This window comes from Callospermophilus lateralis, chromosome 11 (assembly GCF_048772815.1).
Source record: "Callospermophilus lateralis isolate mCalLat2 chromosome 11, mCalLat2.hap1, whole genome shotgun sequence".
NCBI classification, from domain to species: domain Eukaryota; kingdom Metazoa; phylum Chordata; class Mammalia; order Rodentia; family Sciuridae; genus Callospermophilus; species Callospermophilus lateralis.
Window position 1 is genome coordinate 51,958,841 of NC_135315.1, and position 20,710 is coordinate 51,979,550.

Genomic DNA, 20,710 nt, shown 5'->3' on the forward strand with positions numbered 1-20,710 from the left:
AGTTTGGCATATTTCTTTCTATTCTTTTCTATGACTATGCATATCTATTTTTTCCCTTTATATAGTTCCTGTCACTTATCTTCCACACACCCAATCAGATACACACAAGTGTATTTTTTTCACTCCTTAACATTTGCCTTTAACAGAGAATTCTACATAGGGAATTCTATATTTGTACCATTAAGAAATTAAATAAAATAGATTTTTAAAAATGTTATATAGAAACTGGGGTTGTGGCTCAGTGGTAGAGCGCTAGTCTAGCACCTGTGAGGTACTGGGTTCGCCATCCTCAGTACCACATAAAAATAAATCAAATAGTAAAGGCATTGTGTCCATCTACAACTAAAAATATTTTTTAAAATGCTACATACTATTTTATTATAATTATATTTTAAGAAGTTCTTTATTGGTGACTATTTTTTCCCACTGTAAATTGTGCTATGATTAGGATCCTCATACATAATATTTAGGAGCATCTTTGATTTCCTAAGAATAAATTTTTTTTAAAAATCTTATTTAGGGCTGGGGATTTGGCTCAAGCGATAGTGCGCTCGCCTGGCGTGTGTGCGGCCCGGGTTCGATCCTCAGCACCACATACAAAGAAAGATGTTGTGTCCGCCGAAAACTAAAAAAAATAAATAAATGCATATTAAAAGTTCTCTCTCTCTCTCTCTCTCTCTCTCTTTAAAAAAAATTTTATTTAGTTGTAGATGGATACAATACTTTAATTAATTAGTTATTTTTTTATGTGGTGCTGAGGTTTGAATCCAGTGCCTCATGCATGCCAGGCAAGCACTCTACCACTGAGCCACAACCCCAGGCCTCCAGGAAGAAATTCTTATAAGTGGTAAAGAAAATGAAGGTTTTGTTGGTCGTAATATACAAGCTCATTTTTTACATAAATTGGTACCTTTTTGCTCCCTCTGGCAATGACTAAGGACCTTCTCACATTGTTTATCAACATCATCAATAATAAAAACATATTTAAAATTTATTCAAAAATAAATTTATTTGAAAGTTGAAAATCACTTTTTTCTTTTCTTTTTTTTGGGTACTAGGCACTAAACCCAGGGGTGCTTAACCACTGAACCATATTCCCAGCCCTTTTTTATTTTTTATTTTGAGACAGGATTTCACTAAAGTTTGCTGAGGCTGGCCTTGAACTTACTTTCGTCTTGCCTTAGCTGCCAACTTGCAGGGATTATAGGCATGTGTCACCATTCCTGGTCCCAGCCTATTTTATTTTTTATTTTGAGACAGGAACTTGCTGACAACAAGATCCTGTCTCAAAATAAAAAATAAAATAGGCTGCTAAGTTATTGAGGCTGACCATCCTTCTGCTTCTGCCTCTGGAGTCACTGGGATTATAGCATGTGCCACTGTGCCTGGCTTTTCATTGCTGCTGTTGCTTGGTTTTTTTTGATACCAGGGATTGAACCCCAAGGGCCCTTAATCACTGAGCCACATCCCCAGACCTTTTTATTTTTTATTTTGAGACAAGGTCTCACTAAGTTGCTTAGGGCCTCCATAAGTTGCTGAGGCTGGCTTTGTACTTTTGATCATCCTGCTCAGCCTCCCCAGCCGCTGGGATTACAGGTATGTGCCACCATGCCCAGCTTCATTGCTTTTTAATTTGTAGTAAATGATTACTCTTGGAGAGCTTTTTCCAATCTTTATTGACTGTTGTTTAGTTAGCTTTTTCATTACTGTGACCAAAGACTTGACAAGAACAACATAGAGGAGAAAAAGTTTATTTGGAGCTTTAGAGGTCTCAGTCCACAGAGGAGCTGACTGTAGTTTTGGGCCTGAGGTAAGGTGGAACATCATAACAGTAGAGCATGGTGCAGGAAAGCAACTCAGGACATGGCCACCAGGAAGCAGAGACTCACTCACCAGGGACAGAATATAAACCCCAAAGGCATGTCCCCAGTGACCTATCTCCTCCATTAATAATCTGCCTGCCTATAGTTACTGCCCAGTTAATCCATATCAGTGGCTTAATACACTGATTAAGTTAAGGCTCTCCTTACCCAATTATTTCACCTCTAAACTTGCTAGCATTGTCTCACACGTGAGCTTTTGGGGAACACCTCATATCTAAACCATAACAACTATTTTATAGATTGTTTTTCGTGTGTTCCCCGTCCTGATGTATTCTTCTGCAGAGCTTCTTATAGTTTATATAATGTATAAAATATTAACTTTGTATCTTATTTACTTACAATTGTGGTTAATGTCTTAGCCATTTTTTTGGTGGGTACTGGGGATTAAACCCGGGGTGCTTAACCACTGAGCCACATCCCCAGCCCGTTTTTGTATTTTTTAATTTAGAGACAGGGTCTCACTGAGTTGCTTAGGGCCTTGCTTAGTTGCTGAGGCTGGCTTTGAACTCACGATCCTTCTGGCTTAGCTTCCTGAGCTGCTGGGATTACAGGCATGTGCCACCACACCTGTCTTAATGTTAGCCAAAGTGCATAGTTCAGTAGTGCAAGGTATTCTCACATTATTGAGTAATAGATCTCTAGAACTTTTTCATCTTGCAAAACGGAAACTATATAAACCATATAAACAGCAATTCTCGTGTTCCTCCCCACCCCCTGGGATCATAGTTCTACTTTCTGTTTCTGTGAGTTTACTTCTTTAAACACTTCACATAAGTATAATTATACAGTATTTGTGTTTTTTGTGACTGGCTTATTTTCACTTAGCATAGTGTCCTAAGGTTTATTGGTGTAATATGACAGGATATCCTTCTTTTTAAATAATATTCTGTTATGTGTATCCATATTCTTCATTCATCCATGGATGGACATTGGTTTTCTTACATCTCTTAGCTATTATAATTAATGTTGTTAGGAGCACAGATGTGCATAATCTGTGATCCTGTTTTGAATTCTTTTGGATCCCAGGATCGGAATAACTTTGCATCCTTTTTTTTTTTTTTTAATATTTATTTATTTTTAGTTGTAATTGGATACAATACCTTTCTTTTTACTTATTTACTTATATGTGGTGCTGAGAATTGAACCCAGGGCCTCTCACGCACTAGGCAAGTGCTCTGCTGCTGAGCCACAACCCCAGCCCGCTTCCTTTTTTAACATAAGCAAATGTTCTGTAGGTTGGTTGTGTAACTGGAAAAGAGAATATTAATTTTGGGTTAAAAATCCAATATTTGAAAGAAAAAAACTGTTCTGAATATTTTTCTAAAACAAAATATTTCATGATAATTAAAAAACCCAACCCATTTAAAATTACAAAACTACATTTTATTGATTTTGCAGTAATCTCTAAACTCCATCATTTCAAAATGAAAGCAAATGAGTTGGTAAAGAATATTTATTTTTATGTCTTATAGGTATATTCTGAGTTCTATTTTGGACCTGGCTTATTTCTTTTTTGCATTTGGACATAGTGACTATTCTCTGAGGTTATAGTATTTTTAAATTCCAAGAAATCATTCAGATTGTAGAGCTGTCATTTTTATTTCCCTTGAAATAGAAGTTGTTAAATAGGGATTTCATTTCTGAGAAATAGTACTTGAGCAAGAAGATCTTTATGACATTGCAGATGTGACTTTGCTTAATGTATTTGCTCCCTCTAGTGAGTATTCTTGTCTTTGTTTGCAACATTGCAGACTTAAGGCAAGAACTAGCAGTTCGGGAGAGACAACAGGAAGTGACCCGAAAGTCAGCTCCCAGTTCTCCCACGTTGGACTGTGAGAAGATGGATTCTGCTGTCCAGGCTTCACTCTCTTTGCCAGCTACTCCTGTTGGCAAAGGAACAGAAAATAGTTTTCCTTCACCAAAAGGTTTGTCTTTCTCTTTGAGACTGTGTTAGATTATCAACTGAAGAGGATTTGTTGATGAAACAGGAGTTGCTAAGGTTCAATCAGTAATTGCAGTTTAAAAGTTGGTTCAATCAAGTACTTTTGAAGCAGAGCAACTGTTTTCCTCAGCCACTGCTATGTAGGAAACAAATAATGGCTGCCTTTAAGACATCAACAGCTTAAGTGAGATTTTAAAAAGTGAAAAGTTTAGCAAGAAAGTTTACTTTTTAATTCTAGGAGTAGAACATATTCATGCAGGTGGGCTTTTTTTTTTTTTTTGGTGCTGGGTATTGAATCCAAGGCCTTGCTCATATTAGACAAGTATTTTACCATTGAACAAGCCCCATGAAGAAAAATTAAAAACAAAAAAAGAAAAAATGAAAATCAAAACCATCTATAATCTTAACTACTTCAATACAATTGTCTTGAGCATTTTAAGTTTCTTACTGTGTGCTAATGTGTATTGTATTTGTGCACATCTCCTCTTCACACTCAAGTTTTGGAACCATACTTAAATACAGTTTTATTTCTTGCTTTTGCTGCTTATCACTATTATGTAAAACTAGAGGTTTTGAATAGATATGCCCATCTGTTAACATGCTTCAGGAGCTGCTGTCATCAGAGGTGACCTTCAGGGTAACTGGTGAGCTGTAGTTTGAGAATATTGCTTTTGCTGTCAGATAATGGCAAAAGCAATCTGGAGAAGAAGAAAAACCACTTAGTAGTCACTAGATAGAACCTTAGAAGGAAATCCCAAAGCTCTCCATTCAGATTTTAGTTTTTGCAGCTCATATCTCAGCTTTTCTCACTCTTCCATGCTGCTTTCATCCTAAACTGAAGCAGTCTTTCCTCCCACCCTTTTTAAATTATAGGGCTTTAACTTTCAGAGTAATAGAAGGAGGTTTGCTGTCTGGGCAGTTAGTACAGTAAACTGTGTATCTGGACTGCTTGATAAAGTAGCCCCTAGCCACATATGACTTTTAATTTATACTGATTGAGGGGCTGGGGATATAGCTCAGTTGATAGAATACTTGCCTTGCATATATAAGGCCCTGGGTTCGATCCCCAGCACCACCAAAACAAAACAAAACAAAACAAAAACAACAACAACAAAAAAAAAAACAAAAAACAACAACAAACAAACAAAAAACCTCACAAAACTGATTGAAATGAAATTAAATATAAAGTAAGTTTATCAGTTGCACTAACCACATTTCAAATTATCTTAGACTTATTATGAGACAAAAGTAGGTAAGGCAAGTGAAAATGCTATGTAGTCATATAGCACTAGTTATTAATTATAGTAGAATGTTCTGAATTTGCTGCTGAATATACAGCAGACACTGTAGTTTATAGCTGTCATCAGAAGCTCTCACTGTCAGATACTTATGTATCTGAAGACTTTACAATTATCGAACTCTGAGAATTAACAAAGTATTGCTTTTATGCTGTTAATTAGAACATACAGATAAGTTCTGAAAATTCTTTGGTTGTTTACCAATCAGAATAGTTGAAAGCCTAGGTTGGGTGAGACCAAAGACAGTGCACATTCTTTGATAGCCCGTTAGAGTTGTTATTAAGGAGTAAACAGGACAGGGCCTGCCTTGGCACAGAATTAGACATAAACCCTAAGGCAGGGTTGACAAATAGATACAGTTTTATTTTTTTTTTTTAATTTTAAAAAATGTTTACAAAGAGCTGGGGTTATAGCTCAGTGGTAGAGTGCTAGCCTAGCAAATGTGAGGCATTGGGTTCGATCCTCAGCATCACATCAAAATAAATAAATAAAATAAAGGTATTGTGTCCATCTACAACTAAATTTTTTTTAAATTTATAAAAAATATTTAATTACAGAGTATGATTTTATTTTTATGTTATTTTTTATTGGTTCTTTTTATAGATACATTTGTATATTGGAACCTTCTAATAAAGTTCTAACAGGATCTTTAAAATTGAGAACTTGAAGTTCAAGTTATTTTAGAATAGTAGATGTGTAAGAATGGTTAAGAAAAGTTTGAAATAGGCTAATGACAATAAGGGGCTTTGCCTTCTTAGATAGCAAAAATAGATTTTAGCACTGTATTAATTACTTCTACATGGTACTCCATTAATACATACAATTTTTATCAGTTAAAATGAAAAGAGTAATACTTCTCATGGCATAGACTTAAATAATTCAGTGAAACTGAAATATATATAAATAGTTAGGAATTCAGTCTATAGTCCTATTTCAGATGTGAGGTCTTACCTAAATGGTATTAGGGAAGTTGGCTATCTATTTGGAGGAAAAACATTTAGATATCTATATTATCTCTCTCTCTCTCTCTTTTTTTTTTTTTTTTTTTTGGTGGTGCTCAGATTGAACCCAGGGCTTTGTGCATGTGAGGCAAGCACTGTAGCAACTGAGCTATATCCCCAGCCCCCTCTACATTAGGTCTCAGGCAGCCATAAATTACAGGTGCATTACAGGTGCTGGAGATTAAAACCCAGGGCCTTGTGCATGCTACAATACTCTCCACTGAACCATCCCCCTAACCTTCAAATGATCTAAATGTTAAAAAAGATTTAGAAAACTACTGAGGGAAAATATGGGGATTATTTTTTAGATCACTGAGATGGGGAAGCCAAAGGTTTCTCCTGTCCCTGGCCAAAATAAAGTTTAAAAGATAAATGTTACACTCAGTGATACATGTACGTAAGAGAAAGGGTTAGTTGGAAATAGTATATTGATTTTCTTTGGAGCGTGTACTCTGTTGTTGCAACAACAAAACCCAAACGTAAAGGGAATTGCTAATGTCATCACTCTCTTTTTCTTTAGCTATACCAAATGGTTTTGGAACCAGTCCACTAACTCCTTCTGCTAGGATATCAGCACTAAACATCGTGGGGGATCTCTTACGGAAAGTAGGGGTAAGCATTTAATTATTTTATCACTAGGCGTTGCCGTTGTGCAGTAGGATTTAGTTGTTTCTTAATTGGAAGTGAAGGAGGAATAAAAGGATACTTGTGGTAAAAAATCTGTAACAATAAAGTTGAGAAGCAAAGGCATCCAGTGACTACTTAGTAGAGACCAGTGCTGGGCTTTTGGTGCCTCTGCAGAAGGGCCTGAGCTTTGAGGTTACCACTTGGGTGATCTTCGAGTTCCCTACTGCTGTGTTTATGGCATGACATCTCTGTCTCTGTTTAAGATACTTACTGTGAAGCCTCTAAGTGTCTTTGACCACCCTCTAATCCTTGTCTTCCATTTTCCTGGTCATTCCCTCATCTTTTATTTTGTGGGATGTTGACATTTGGCTTGTGGCAATACTACTCTTTGTTTCTATCTAATTGCTCTTGGAACCACCTTAACTTTAGTCCATTCTCTTTAGCTCTAACCTTGTGTTCCATAACAGTTTGTTTTTTGAAATATTAAACTAGTTTTTCTGCTTAATCAGTTGTCTGTGTTTTGAGGCATTCTTGCTATGATGCTCAGGCTTTAAATTCCAGGGCTCAAGTGATCCTCTGCTTTAGCCTCCCCAGTAGCTGGGACTACGGGTGTGTGCTGACATGTCTGGCTTCTTATTCGTTTTTTTTTTTTTTTTTTTAATTCTGTTTAACGCCTACCATTTGACTTTACCAGGGGTACTGATTTGTTTATGTATTGTTGTATTTGTCTTTTATCAGCCATCTCTTGCTTTCCTTTTCTTTCTACTCCTCTGTTATGACACAGTTCACTTATTTTGTGGCTGTTGACTTCTTGTTCTCTTTGATCATAAAGGGCTGCAATCTGGAACAACTAAACAGTTGGATTACTGAAAACAGTTATAGGACCATGTGGATTGATGTCATTACTATAACATTCCCATTTCTAGCATTAACTTTCTTTTTCATTTCTCTCAGTGACTTTTATCACTTATTTTCAGTAACCAACTCTTAAAACTTCCACCGTCCACACCACCCCTTCACTTATTTTTGTGTAAAAAATTTTCTGGAAAAATTAGAAATTGCATTATACTTTAAAGAAGAAATAGGAGGCCAACACACAATGTCCGATGTTTGCCTTTATTGACTCAAAAAATGAATTATTTTCAAACTGTCTGATTTTCTTTCATTTTAAAGTTATTACAATAAAGAGTAATATGCATGAATCATTCATGTAGTACATAGATTAATCTTTTAAAAAAAGTTTTTTTTAGTTATAGATGGACACAATACCTTTATTTTATTTCTTTATTTCTATGTGGTGGTGAGGATCAAACCCAGTGCCTCATCTGTGCTAGGCAAGTATTCTACCACTAAGCTACAATCCCAGCCCTAGATTAATCTTTCTTCATTCCAAAGATGCCAAGATGACAATGTTTTAACTCTCCTTTTCATAAGAGTTGTGTACACCCTTATAGCTTAAAATGATTTGTTTGTCTTCATCTTGATTTAATCACCTTGAAACAACAACAACAAAATAATTTAACCTACCACCTCCCATTTCATTTTTATTTTTTATTCATCTGTTATTAAATAACTCTCTTTTTTTGGGGGGGGGATTGAACTTAGGGGGCACTTGGCCACTGAGCTATATCCCCAGCCCTATTTTGTATTTTATTTAGAGACAGGGTCTCACTGAGTTGCTTATGCCTTGCCATTGCTGAGGCTGACTTTGAACTTTAGATCCTCCTGTCTCAGTCTCCCAGGTGCTGGGATTACAGGTGTGTGCCCACCATACTCAGTTCTTTTTTTCAATATGGTGCTGGGGATCAAACCCAGGGTGTCATACATAGTAAACACATGCCGTACTACTGAGGTACATCCTCAACCCTAAATAACTTTTTAAGCCTCTGTTTCAGAATTACTAGACTCTATCTCAACTCCCTAATCTCTCCTCCTCTCTCTCTTCCTGCTCCACTGCCCCTTCTTGAGCTCTCTCTTGGTTCTGAAAATTAAAAAGTAGTCAAATAGACTTTACATTCTGATGCCCATGTATGACACTTACTGCATGATCATAGAGGAGGAGTTGGGCCTGTGGTATTTGTACCACTCAACAGATGTTTCAAACATTTTGTTTATTGTTTACTTAAAATCATAGTATATTTGTATCTTAGCTGACTTGTATGCCAAGTTTTCTTTTCCTAGCACTTAGAATTACCTTTCTTTTTTGTGGTTGAAGAAACATGCTTTCTTTGTGATCTCTCTTTATCTTCCAGCTTCTCATTCACACTCTGCTGAATGCCTTGATGTACTTCTAGTGCTGTTGTGCCACTGTCATCCTAGACTTTGTCTCCATCATACTCTTGGTTGGTTCTACCTGCCACTTGAATTCATTTTCTTTGTTCCTTTTTTGATTTGCTTTTATGTAATTTATTCAGAAGTGGTTAATTTTCTTTGTTCCTTTTTTGTTTTGCTTTCATATAATTTATTCAGAAGTGGTGATGAAAGTTTAATTTGGAGTCTTTACATGGTTTACCTATTTAGCCAACAGTCTGTCTTCTAAGATATCACTAAAACTTTTGGTGTGCAGTTACCTACCAGTCCCTGTGAGCTTTCATGCATATTTCATTTGTGCTGTCCCCACTCTTATAGGCTAACACTCCATTCCTGTTATCCTTTATCTCTTCACAGAGAAAATCAAGGCCATGTGATTTAAACTTACTTAATTTCTTCTCTTGCCTTCTGTTATTTCCCTCCTGTCATTACCTCTGTAGCCATTCTTCCTTTTTGTCTCAGTGGTAAAAGTGTCAGATTGCTGCCAGTGGCTAGTATTATCCATATGTGCTTTGGATTCCATTCTTTTCAACCTTTTTAATCTTTACTTCTCCATATGTAATATTTGTATATTCTGTGATATGTATTATACACATACTATAATCTTTATGTGTAATGTTTATGTATCACATATTACTTTTTTTGGTGCTAGCTGTTGAACTCAGGGCCTTGTGTATGCTAAGCACATACCCTTCCACTGACCTGCACTCTCAGCCCCTTACATAATTTGTTTTTTTAATCTTTAAAAGCAAAAATAAAGCAGCTCTTCATTCCTTTTACACTGCATATCTCTTTAGCCATCACCCTTCTCTCTTCACTTCACAGCCAAGCCTTTTGAAAGCCTGTCTATGTTTATTGTTAGCATTTTGACCACGCACGAACTCCCCAGACATTCTGGTCTGGGCTCTGTTCCCTGCTCAATCCACTAAACCTGCACACTGGTGATCTCAGTGCTGTCAAGCCAGTGTGTGCTGTTCTAATTTTGTTTGAAACATTCAATGCTGACCTGCTTTTTTTTCTCCCTGAAATGTCCTCTTTCCTCTGCTTCCCTGACATTGTTTAATGGCTTCTCACACCTTTTTGCCCAGTTTTCTTAGTCATCTTGTTGGGTCGTTGCCTGCCCTTTCTGGTTCTGCTAAGAGTTCCATCCTTGATTTTCTGATTTTATAATTCACAACCATGAATTTATCCATCGCTGGGTGTGGATGACATCTGAATCTTAGCCTCTAGATTATCCTTTTCCCTTGAAAAGACCCCAGTGCTCGCGCTTGTGTGTGTCACTGATATCTCAAACAAAACTTGTGCCTGCCATGTGGCAGATGCTCAGAAAATAATTTGAATGAATAGACAAGTGTGTTCACTGAATATAGGGAATTCATGACTTTCAGTGTCTACTGTGGATGTGTATATTTACAAGTCAGTAAATGATTTTCACTCAGCTTATCTTATAATGTCATTACCTCTCTTCTCCTTTCTGTCATTATTTTACTAGCTCATTATACTTTTTGTCATAGGAAGGAGGGAGGAGAAGAAAATTTTCAGGAAGTTTTTACTGTTGTTTCCTAAGCAGTCTTATTGAAATTTTAGGAGTAGGACATCCAGGTAGATTCTCAAAGTAGTATTCTCAAATCTTCGGATTTAATTTATCTGTGCATTTCTAGTCTTTTAGTGTCATGGATGACAGGAGTGGACTGTATATTTTGTCCCTTTTGTTTTGGCCATGGATTATATTTTCCTTTTTGGGGAGTGGTATTTGATTTGGTCAGAGTATTGATGGGAAGGAGGAAGTTGGTGATATCTGCATATGTGGAAATAGATGAGAAACTTTAATTCTCGTCATGTAGTTTGTTAGTTGGTAGAGCCTGACAGGTGCAAAATAAAAATACTCAATTCAGAAGTAAATGCTAAAGGGCCAGTATTATTTTCAGGTGAGTTATTAAATTATAGACAAAGAGTATTAGTTAAACAATGTGCTCTCAGAAATAAAATGACTTTTAATTTCCTCTGAGGTTTTTGTAAATGCTTTTGTATCCATTCTGATGCATTGGAAAAACCAGACAGAAGAACCTATACAAAGAATTGGCTGCATTAAAAACATTCTCAAGTTATATTTTTGGATTCTTTATAGTGCTTGCTCCCAACACACACCCATCTCACTTCAACCAATACAGATAATGGATGGGGTCAAGAGATGGGATCTGTCTGTACCTACTGTGCCACATTTTTCTTAGTTCTCAGGTGGGAATTGTGTCTATATCCTTCAATAAGACTGACAGGAATAAATACTCTGGGCTCTTTAGAAAGAGAGTCCATATAAATGTTTCCTCTTTCTATTAGAAAGGCGATCGATCATGGCTTAACTAAACCACCATTATCAACTAGGAGAGCAAAGGCTGAAGCTTGAAATAGATATAGTTTGAAATGCAAAATTTTCTCTACATCTCCTGTTTTGACAACCAAATCATTCTTTCTTCCTTTCATAGGCTTTAGAATCCAAATTAGCAGCTTGCAGGAATTTTGCAAAGGACCAAGCATCACGAAAATCCTATATTTCAGGGAATGTGAACTGTGGAGTGATGAATAGCAATGGCACAAAGTTCTCTCGATCAGGGCACACGTCTTTCTTTGACAAAGGGTAAGTCCTGGATTTTTTAAGTGATCAGTTTTGGAGTACTAATGTTGCAGAAAAAGTCAACAGATTAAGAGTCTTGAGAACATACACTCAGTTTGATAAACCCAAAGCCAATTCTCATTCAAATCCTGGAAGACAGAAATCTGTTGTCGTCTTCTGGTCTCTGTGGAGTCTGTGCCTCTGGTGCCTGGAGTGTGCAGCTTCTGTTCTGGGAGCAGACCCCTGAAGGCAGCAGTGCTGGGCTTGGGTGATTCTGTAGGGCTAGCTATGGTTCCAGTTCTCCACGTTTTATGGCCTATGACTCACTCGGCGAATCTTTTTAAAGGATAGAAATGAATACATCCAAAATTCTTGAGAAAATCCCTTATCTGAAAATCTTAGAAAAATATAAAATCCAGAATTATTAGACACTGGATCAAATTCATTTTAGGAGATACAACTTCTGTATAAAGTGGAGACTTTTTTTGAGAGGATTTAAAAAAAAAAATTGTCATAAAATTGAAGGCAGAGGTATATTCTTAATAAAATAATTCAGTTGGTATATAAATTTGTGAACTTAAAAGTGCTATTTTCTGCTATACTATTTTTTTGCATTCCTTAGAGTTATTCTTAGGCATGTAAAATCATTTTTATGCATCTGCTGTAAGCTTTTTGCAACACACATGGGATTGTACTTTAAATGTTGCTCTGTATCATTTTTATCATGACTTACATTGCCTGTATCTTTCCATATCGTTACATATTGTTCTACCTGATTTTTTTAAAAACATTGCATGACTGTCCTTCTGTTATGGGCATGCCTTAATATGGGAAACTAGTTAGGGCCTGTGGCCTAGGAATGCTGACCATTTTACTTTAGGTAGCTGTTACTGTAACAAGCAGCTGAAGTACCCATGATCCCTTGCCATTGTCTCTGCTTTGAGTCCTGAAGACAGTTCTTCCTTATTTTTTTGTGTGGAAGAAATGCAGGCACAACTCTAGAAATTTTCACAATTTCTTAAAGAGCTTATGTTTTCTGCTATCCTCAATAATTACAGAATGTTTACAGAGGACCAGTTTGATACACAATCTATTTTTAAAAGGATCTTATTTTTCATCCTTACTGTCCATAGTAGTGTTGTTTTATCTCTGTGCCTTAAGAGAATTCTGCCCTGAAGTATATACATTTCTTAGATATTCTTTTAAAAATACATTGAAAAATATCAATGTATAAATCAGAACTCTGTTCTAACTTTTGTAGTTTCTTTGGTGGGGTAAGTATAAAATTAATTTTCCTTAGGTTTAGGAGTTTCAGGAAAACTTGGGGAGTTACCCCTGTGTTTATACTATAATGAATGATACATGGAATATTTATTTATTTATTTCACACGAGAGTAACCATTTCCCTCAATTTATAAGGAGAAAGTTTAAGGGAAGTCTTCAAGAGCATTGGAAATAAGGTCTAATTATTTTCTCCTGCAACTTCTAATTACCTCCAGTAGGGTAGTTGTTAATCCCTGTCTGGAAGCATATATTTTGGTGGGCCTCAGGTATCTTGTGACATGAGAATAGGAAAGACCCAGAACTGGATTGGTTGGACAGGTGCCTTTGTGTGTGGAGTGACTCAGGATGGTCACAACAGGGAGGGAGGGATAACACGATCTGTTCAGGCTCTTTGCTCCTGCCTTTCATTTGCCTCTGGTCATAAAGGAGCGATTGCCCAGAGATGAACCCATTCTTGGGGAAATGTAGGGGATCCAAAGTAGGCTGAAAGCTGGAGTGGGCTTGGGCTCTCTGCCGGAGCCCCCGCCCCCAGGAAGCAGGCTAGATGCAGTGTAGGCGTTGTTTCCTGGACTGAACTGGGAAAGGTGCTTCCCAATAGAACTAGTTCCAGGTGGTACTTGGTTTTGGTTTTAAATTATATGAATTTTATATTGTATTATTTCTACCAAAAGAGAAATATGCTTTTGTGGGCTGGCCCTTATTCAATCAAGTGTTGGGATTATTTGACAAATGGATTGTATATGTACACTGCAATACTAACCGACTGTTGCTTTGAGTGATCTGTGGGTTTGCTGTGTTCACTTCATTAATGCTCTGCTTTGGCCATATCCCCAGCCTTTTTTTGTGTTTTTTTTAGAGACAGGGTCTCACTGAATTGCTTAGGCCCTTGTTAAGTTGCTGAGGCTGGCTTTGAACTCACAGTCCTCCTGCCTCAGCCTCAGCCTCAGGCTGCCTACCTTTTTATCTCCAGTCTTTCTTCTGCTGACCTTATGGACACACAAAAACCAAGATGGCATGTACCTGCTGCAAAAAAAGGAAAGGAGGGAAATATCTCAATTCCCAGATCCATTAGTAAATCTGGCAGAGTGGAAAAAAAAAAAGGGAAATTAATCTTTATAGAAGTGTAGAAGTATGGTTTATAGTTTTATCATCTTGAACAGGCTCCTTTTTTAAAAAGCCCTAGGCTCCATAATTTGCCTGCCCTACTCCTTGCCCCTGAGGAGGCTGTAGTGATCGTTGTAGCTCACCAGTATGCCTTGAGACCTGTAGGAAGGTTTTTTTGGGGAGGAGTTATTTGTAAGTTTGTGTGGCGGGGTGATTAGGTTCACCCCACCTTCTCACCCCTTGTAGCAGATGCAATGATGCCCTACCACATGAAACTATCCCTGAACTGGGTACATTGCTTTACGGGAGCGAGAAGTATTTTGTAAACCTTGGTTGAGGATTTTTTGGAATCAAGATTTTACCTAGTCTGGGATCTCTCTGCCAGTTCTTCAAATGCAGGCTGTTCTGCCTTCTTGTGCTGGTTCTTCCCACCCCCACCTTAAAGTCCTTCATGACCCCATCTAAAAGGATACAGGTTTTGTATGTGATATATACAAAAGTTTGCTCCAAAACTTTTTTCTCCATAAATTTGATTTAGTTTCCTATATATCACTTACTCTATTTTTGCAAACCAGTCTCTTTTCTTTTTGGCTTCATGTAGGTGGGCATAGACTAATTTTAGAGCACAATGTAAAAATAGTATTTGCATTACTATTTAATGTTTTTTCCTTTTTTTTTTTATTAGGCAAGAAAAAGTCATATTTCCCACGTTGTTCATGGGTAACTGAATTTGTTTGCTGTGCTCTTTCCCTATTTCTTAATCATGGTGTGTGGTGGAAGACACATTAACAAACTGGTTTTACTAACTGCATGGGGCTGATTCAGCTCTAACCAACTTACAGCCCATGAGAGAGCTTTCAAGATCCTATTTTACTTGACTAAATACCATTGCTCCATTATTACTATTTCAGCCATATGAAATAAAACTTCAGTAGATAGGCATGGTGGCCCATCACACTGGACTGTCTTCAGAGGGATAGAGCTCCTCCTGTTCTCCAATTGCTTTTCTTAAATCAGGCATAAGTAATTATGAACTCCTTTGCCTGTGTGCTTGCTTTTGTGTTCCCAGATTAAACTAGAATGGCAGATGGGATGCATGTATAAGATCTGCCTTAGTTTCAAAATTGCATTTCAGTTTGCACAATGCGGGTGAAGAATTGGAGCTGCTCAGAGCTTCAGTTTATCCATTGAAATAGGGTGACTCAGGCCCTTGAGTGTGCTTCCTGCTTTTCTGAATTAGCTCAAGCTGACTTCTCAGGTGTGCTGACCTCCTTCTTTGGCAGATTTAAGAGTTTCCCTCCTTTATCTCTGTTGTTAGATTTATTCTAAACATGCATTAGCTCATTTCCCCTTTTTACTACTACGTTGCCATTTTACAACTGACTGTAGCATCTTTTCTTAGTCTCAGTTTTTCAGACTCCTTAACTAGATGCTGTGTAAAATCATAAATTTCATAGGTTGGGAACCTTTTCTTTTTACTACTGGGGATTGAATCCAAGGACACTGCACCAATGAGCTACATCCCCAGGCTCCTTTTTATTATTTTTTTTATTTTGAGACAGGGTCTTGCTGAGTTGCTGAGGGTCTTGCTAAGTTACCATGGCTGGCCTCTTACTTGTGATCCTCCTGCCTCAGTCTCCCTAGTCACTGGAATTATAGGTATGAGCCATTGTGCCCAGCCTAAATAGTTGATTCCCAGATCTGTCCTTCCATCCCTGCCTGTTCTTCTTTTGAGTGCTGTGTGGTCCACTGGGACGTTTCCACTTTTGCTGTTTCTGATGCATATGGAGGCGATTTTTCTCTTGGGATCCTTTCTCCTTTGTGGTTCCCTGGAGGGACCTCACCCGACTGAAAATCCTACCTATAGGATCAGTGTTCTTCCTCTGGTTCTAATTTCCCACTTTTTCCCCAAATATGTTTATCAGTGTATTATAGTTGTCCGTTTTGATGGGATTTGACTCAGAAGAGAGATGCTGAGACCCTGGCAGATTGTCCTCTTTTCTGTACTCCACCCACCTTCAAGTCAAGAGTTCTACTTGGAGAAGTTACTTACCTAGTTCCAGTTTGCCCTTTTATCCTGGATTGTACTGCTTATTTTTCCCCCTAGAGTTTTTGTGCACTGGGAGCACCAAAGTGACTGCTTGCTGATGACTGTTGAGTGGCTTCTGACCAGAGGAGGCTGGTAAGGGCTAGTGCCCTGGGCATGTGGAGGTAGGTTGTGGCCCAGCTTCCCCACAACTCACTGGGTGAGCTTGAGTTCATGATTATACCTTCTGTTTGGTTTCCTTAGCTCTATAAAATGGAGATAAACTTGATATTTCTTTAAAAGTCCATATAACTTGAAAATGCTGGAAACCTACCTCCAAACCTGCAAGGACCCACTCTCGTGGTTGCTGCTTTTGTGTGACCTATAGACCAGGTGCAAGATTCTTCTTGGCAACCCACAGTGCTCCCTCTCTGCTGAGTTTTGGTGGCTGTCTGTAGTAAAGCTGGCCCATCACAGTGATTTGTGATGCCAGGAAACTAAGTCACATGTTGGAAACTGAGGCCTTTTGTCTTGTTCTTCTTGAGGTTTCTGGGAAGAGCCAGGAATCGGGGATACTGAGACTAACCAGACAAATGACAGATGGCCTTATTAGATGAGTGCTACAAGGACATAGGATGTGGCCCCCAGCCTCAGTGACAACATAGGCATGTAATCTTGGGAGAATGAGGAAAGATGATTTAAAGTTTTTAAGTGATGAAGCTCAAAAATCAGATTTCCCTTATCCCAAAAAGAAAAGGGAAAATTCAGGCTATCTATCACTGAAGTAGAACATTATACAACAGGGTGAAGTCACGTTCATCGGAGCTTCCCATCCATTGTTCTTAGTTTCTTTTGTGTGTGGCTTGATTTCAGATTCCAAATGTGTTTGATTTTTTTGGGGGGTGGTACTGAGGATTGAACTCAGGGGCACTCAACCACTGAGCCACATCCTCAGCCCTATTTTGTATTTTATTTAGAGACAGGGTCTCACTGAGTTGTTTAGCACCTTGCCATTGCTGAGGCTGCCTTTGAACTTGCGATCCTCCTTCCTCAGCCTTCCAAGCCACTGGGATTATAGGCATGTGCTTGCTGGGTTGTGTTTTTCTTGAGATACAAACTCTGTTTCTTCAGAGTAGTCACAGGTTCTTTGTCAAGTCTCTATATGCCTGTTTCTCTGAGATTATAGTTGCTTCTTCAGAGGATGAAAAACTGTAGTCTTTGGGAGGAATTTGTAACACCTCCCACCCCTTCCTTCTCTCTCCAGCTCCCTGGGTCAGCTCCTGGACCCATTCTATAAGCAAGTGGAGGGTAGTGGTAGACAGGTGTGGCGCAGTGCAGCCCCTTGCAGTTGGCTGTCTCCCTGCAGTTGCTAGTGGGACAGATTCTCTTTGGAAGTTTTTCAGGATAGAAAAGGCTGAAGTAACCTCCTGAGAGAGGTTTTAGGCCCCTCTCTCCATTCCTTCCTTACTGCTTCCTGTGGCTGTGCTGCCAGGTGGTGGGGCTGGGGGCTCTTGACCTTGCTGGGTGTGGGGGCTGGTGCTTATCGGGGGCTGGGGTCCTTGTATGAGTCTGCAACGAAGAGCCTACCCAATTGACTTTGCTTGCTAAACAATTTTTAAGAAGTTATTTTTTTCTGTCTTATTATTTATAAGAGATTTGGAAAATAATTAAGTATAAAGTAGTAAACAAAATTTACTTAGTATTCAGAGGGAAGAAAGATAATGATTGTTAAATTCTACTTCTGTGATATATTAATACATGTATGTATATGTATGTGCATATATAATGTGTGTGTATATAGAATCCACACGTTCTCTATTTGTGTACATAAGACCCACAACACTGTAGAATCTAGGTTATATATTGTTTTCTTAAGATCATGGAGCATAGGCATTTTCCATTTAGCATTAAGTACGTTCTAAATATTTTCCCATGCTATTAAAAAACTTGAAGAATGTGTATGATATTTCATTGTGTTGTCATACAATCATTTATTTAACTAGTTCACTATTGCCAGTCATTTAGATCTGGTCTGTGGGGAAAAAATCAGGACTGTGGCTGCAGTGGTCAGTGTGACGAAGTTGCTCAGGTGGGTCAATGTGGGTCTGGGTATCCCAGACTAAAAATGTACTCTCAATTATCTGGCCAACTAATGCTTTTTGGGATGCCACTCACCCTTGGGCTGTCAGGATTGTACTGTAGGCCAGGTGAGGACTAGTTAGAGAAAGCAAATGAATTTCTTATTGTGTGTGGAGTACTTTTAAATGACAGTCTCTCTTTCTCTTTCTCTTCCCTCCCTCTCTCTGCTATGGTCCCTCCACAGGGCAGTGAACGGCTTTGACCCAGCTCCTCCTCCTCCTGGTCTGGGCTCTTCTCGCCCCTCTTCAGCTCCGGGTATGCTGCCTCTCAGTGTGTGAGTGCCCGGCCTCCAGGTGGGGGCTCCTGCCCTCCTCCAACAGCCCAGGACACCCACGCCTCACCCCTTGGTGCCTGGGCCCAGCCCTGTGCCCTTCCATCTGCCTCCCCATGGCTGGCAGAGGGCAGGCTGCATGCAGTGGCGGCTGCTGGGCCCTGCCCAGCCCCAGGACTCTGCGCAATATCAATACTGGCTATTTTTTCTTCTCGCCGTAGTGCCGTTGGTTTCACATGATTGCACTTTTGTGGGTCACAAGGTGATACATACGTGTATTACTTGGTTACTGGATGCAGAAGTATCATTCATCACACCTGCCTCATAGCCCCCACTCTGCTGTACTGATAGGATTTAGTTGTGTTTAGGACATTGCAGATCTTCTAGAAGTTTTTCCCCAAATCAGGTTTACATGTGCCCTCTCCTGAGCTCCCACCCATGCATCTTCAGTGCTCATGATCATGTGTCCCCCAACTTCATCCCCACAGTTTGAACTGTTTCTGGCAGAGTCAGGAAGGTCACTGAATTAGGGAAACATTGTCTGATTTTATGTAAGCAGTTACCATTCCATAGGCTTGCCTCCAAAGCAGCAAGATGCCCTCTGAGTGGCAGGTGGCAGGAACCTCCAGGCCTGGGCACTCACAGGGCTGAGCTTCCATGCTGCTGCGTCGTCCATGTGCCTCAGAGGTGGGTGGCAACTTCCTCACCAGCTTTCTGGTCCTTCAGTTAAATGCCATCTTCAGAACATTTTTGTTTTATCCTCTGAGGGTCCGTCCAGTTGCATTGGGAAGGATTGAGTGGCCTGATTCCGGGGGCTGGCTGGTGCCAGCTCCTGGTGGCAGACTGACCAAAAGTAGTTGTCCCTGTGCATCTTTTGGTTACTCTCATGCTGCATTTACTGTTTACATTTGTTTTATTGTACATAGGTTTGTAAACATTATTGCCTAAGATATTTGTATATAACTTGGGCTTTGTAGCTTTTATTTATTCAGAACTCATATGGCATGTTAATGACTTATGATGGTGTCCTTCTCTGGGGCAGCTGTATAGGATCATCATGTGGCTAAAAAAAAGAAAAAAAGAAAAAAAAAAAAAGAAAATACTTCCCCTCAAAAAAAAAATCTTTTAATGTGGAAACAATAAATTTCACAAAAAAAAAAAAGGATTGAGGTTGCTTTATTGGGTTCCTGCCATCCCGTGAGAGAGAGCTGGAGTGTACAAAGGCCAAGTTCAAGTGTCTCTTTTGCTCTGATATGTGATGTGCAGATGGACAGCAGCTGTGGAGTAGACAAAGAAGATTCAGGTGGCCTTGGGAGATGTGCAGGGAACAGGCGTGCTCATGACAATTCTTTGTGCTGGTTACCAGCTCTATTTGATTTCCAGGGGCAGCCCAAGAATGTCCCAGGCCCCATCTGAAAATCTGGGGGAAGATTCAGGACTTTGAGGGATTGGGCTTGCCAGGTTATGGAGTAACTAACTGGGATAGATCCAGGAGCTGGTCCTCCAGCTGTGTGGCCTTATGACAAATGTTTTGGGATTACAAGTTGCTTGGATCTGGACTTGTCTCCTGTTATTCTCAGGTTAGTGCTAGCAACTGAGAGAAGGTTCTAGATGTGTGGTTCCAAGTACAAGGCAACATGCCAAGAAACGTGTAAACTGGGGGTATGTGTGAATATGTCAGGTTTTGAACACTGCTAGCTTATAGCAGCATATACAAATGGCATACTTCATAGTTTTAAAACTATAAGTGAATGAAAAGTCAAAGTCCTAAGTGAGTAAGAAGTGTTAAGTAGGATACATATTTAAATATTTTTGCTGTCAAGGAATGTCTGTCATTCACTGTTGCTGGAAATTTTGTCATAAGCTGACTCACCTAAAGGCATTTGCAGTGGTGTGTGCTGTGCCTAGCTCTGCTGGTAGAGCAGAAGGAAAGAAAACTCCAAGTCTCTTATTGCTTTTTTGTTCTTGCTGTAATGGGGATTCAACCAGGGGTGCTTCTACCACTGAGCTCCCTAGTCCTTTTTACTTTTTATTTTGAGATAGGGTCTTGCTAAGTTGCCCCAACTGGCCTTAAACTTGTAATCCTCAGGCCTTAGACTTCAGAGTCATCGGAATTGTAGGCGTTTGCCATTGATGTGCAGTAGCTTCCAGCTTCTTGCCCAAGTATCATTGGAAGGATTGGATTAGATCGGTGGTTTCGGCATTTAGCAGACC

At 39.0% G+C, this 20,710-nt stretch overlaps 1 protein-coding gene across 3 annotated transcripts in view; it reads left to right on the forward strand.

The window, feature by feature from the left end:
• The window catches only part of Ndel1 (nudE neurodevelopment protein 1 like 1), a 76,132-nt gene that overhangs the window by 13,876 nt on the left and 41,546 nt on the right, over positions 1-20,710 (forward strand). For 2 of the 3 annotated variants that reach the window (XM_076871771.1, XM_076871770.2), the window contains exons 6-9: positions 3,635-3,808; positions 6,645-6,736; positions 11,545-11,696; positions 18,410-18,480. In XM_076871771.1, coding sequence (XP_076727886.1) covers positions 3,635-3,808; positions 6,645-6,736; positions 11,545-11,696; positions 18,410-18,480 — 489 coding nt within the window. Of the gene's footprint in view, positions 1-3,634; positions 3,809-6,644; positions 6,737-11,544; positions 11,697-14,745; positions 14,781-18,409; positions 18,503-20,710 lie in introns of those variants that run through there. The other variant, XM_076871772.1, reaches the window with a different exon arrangement.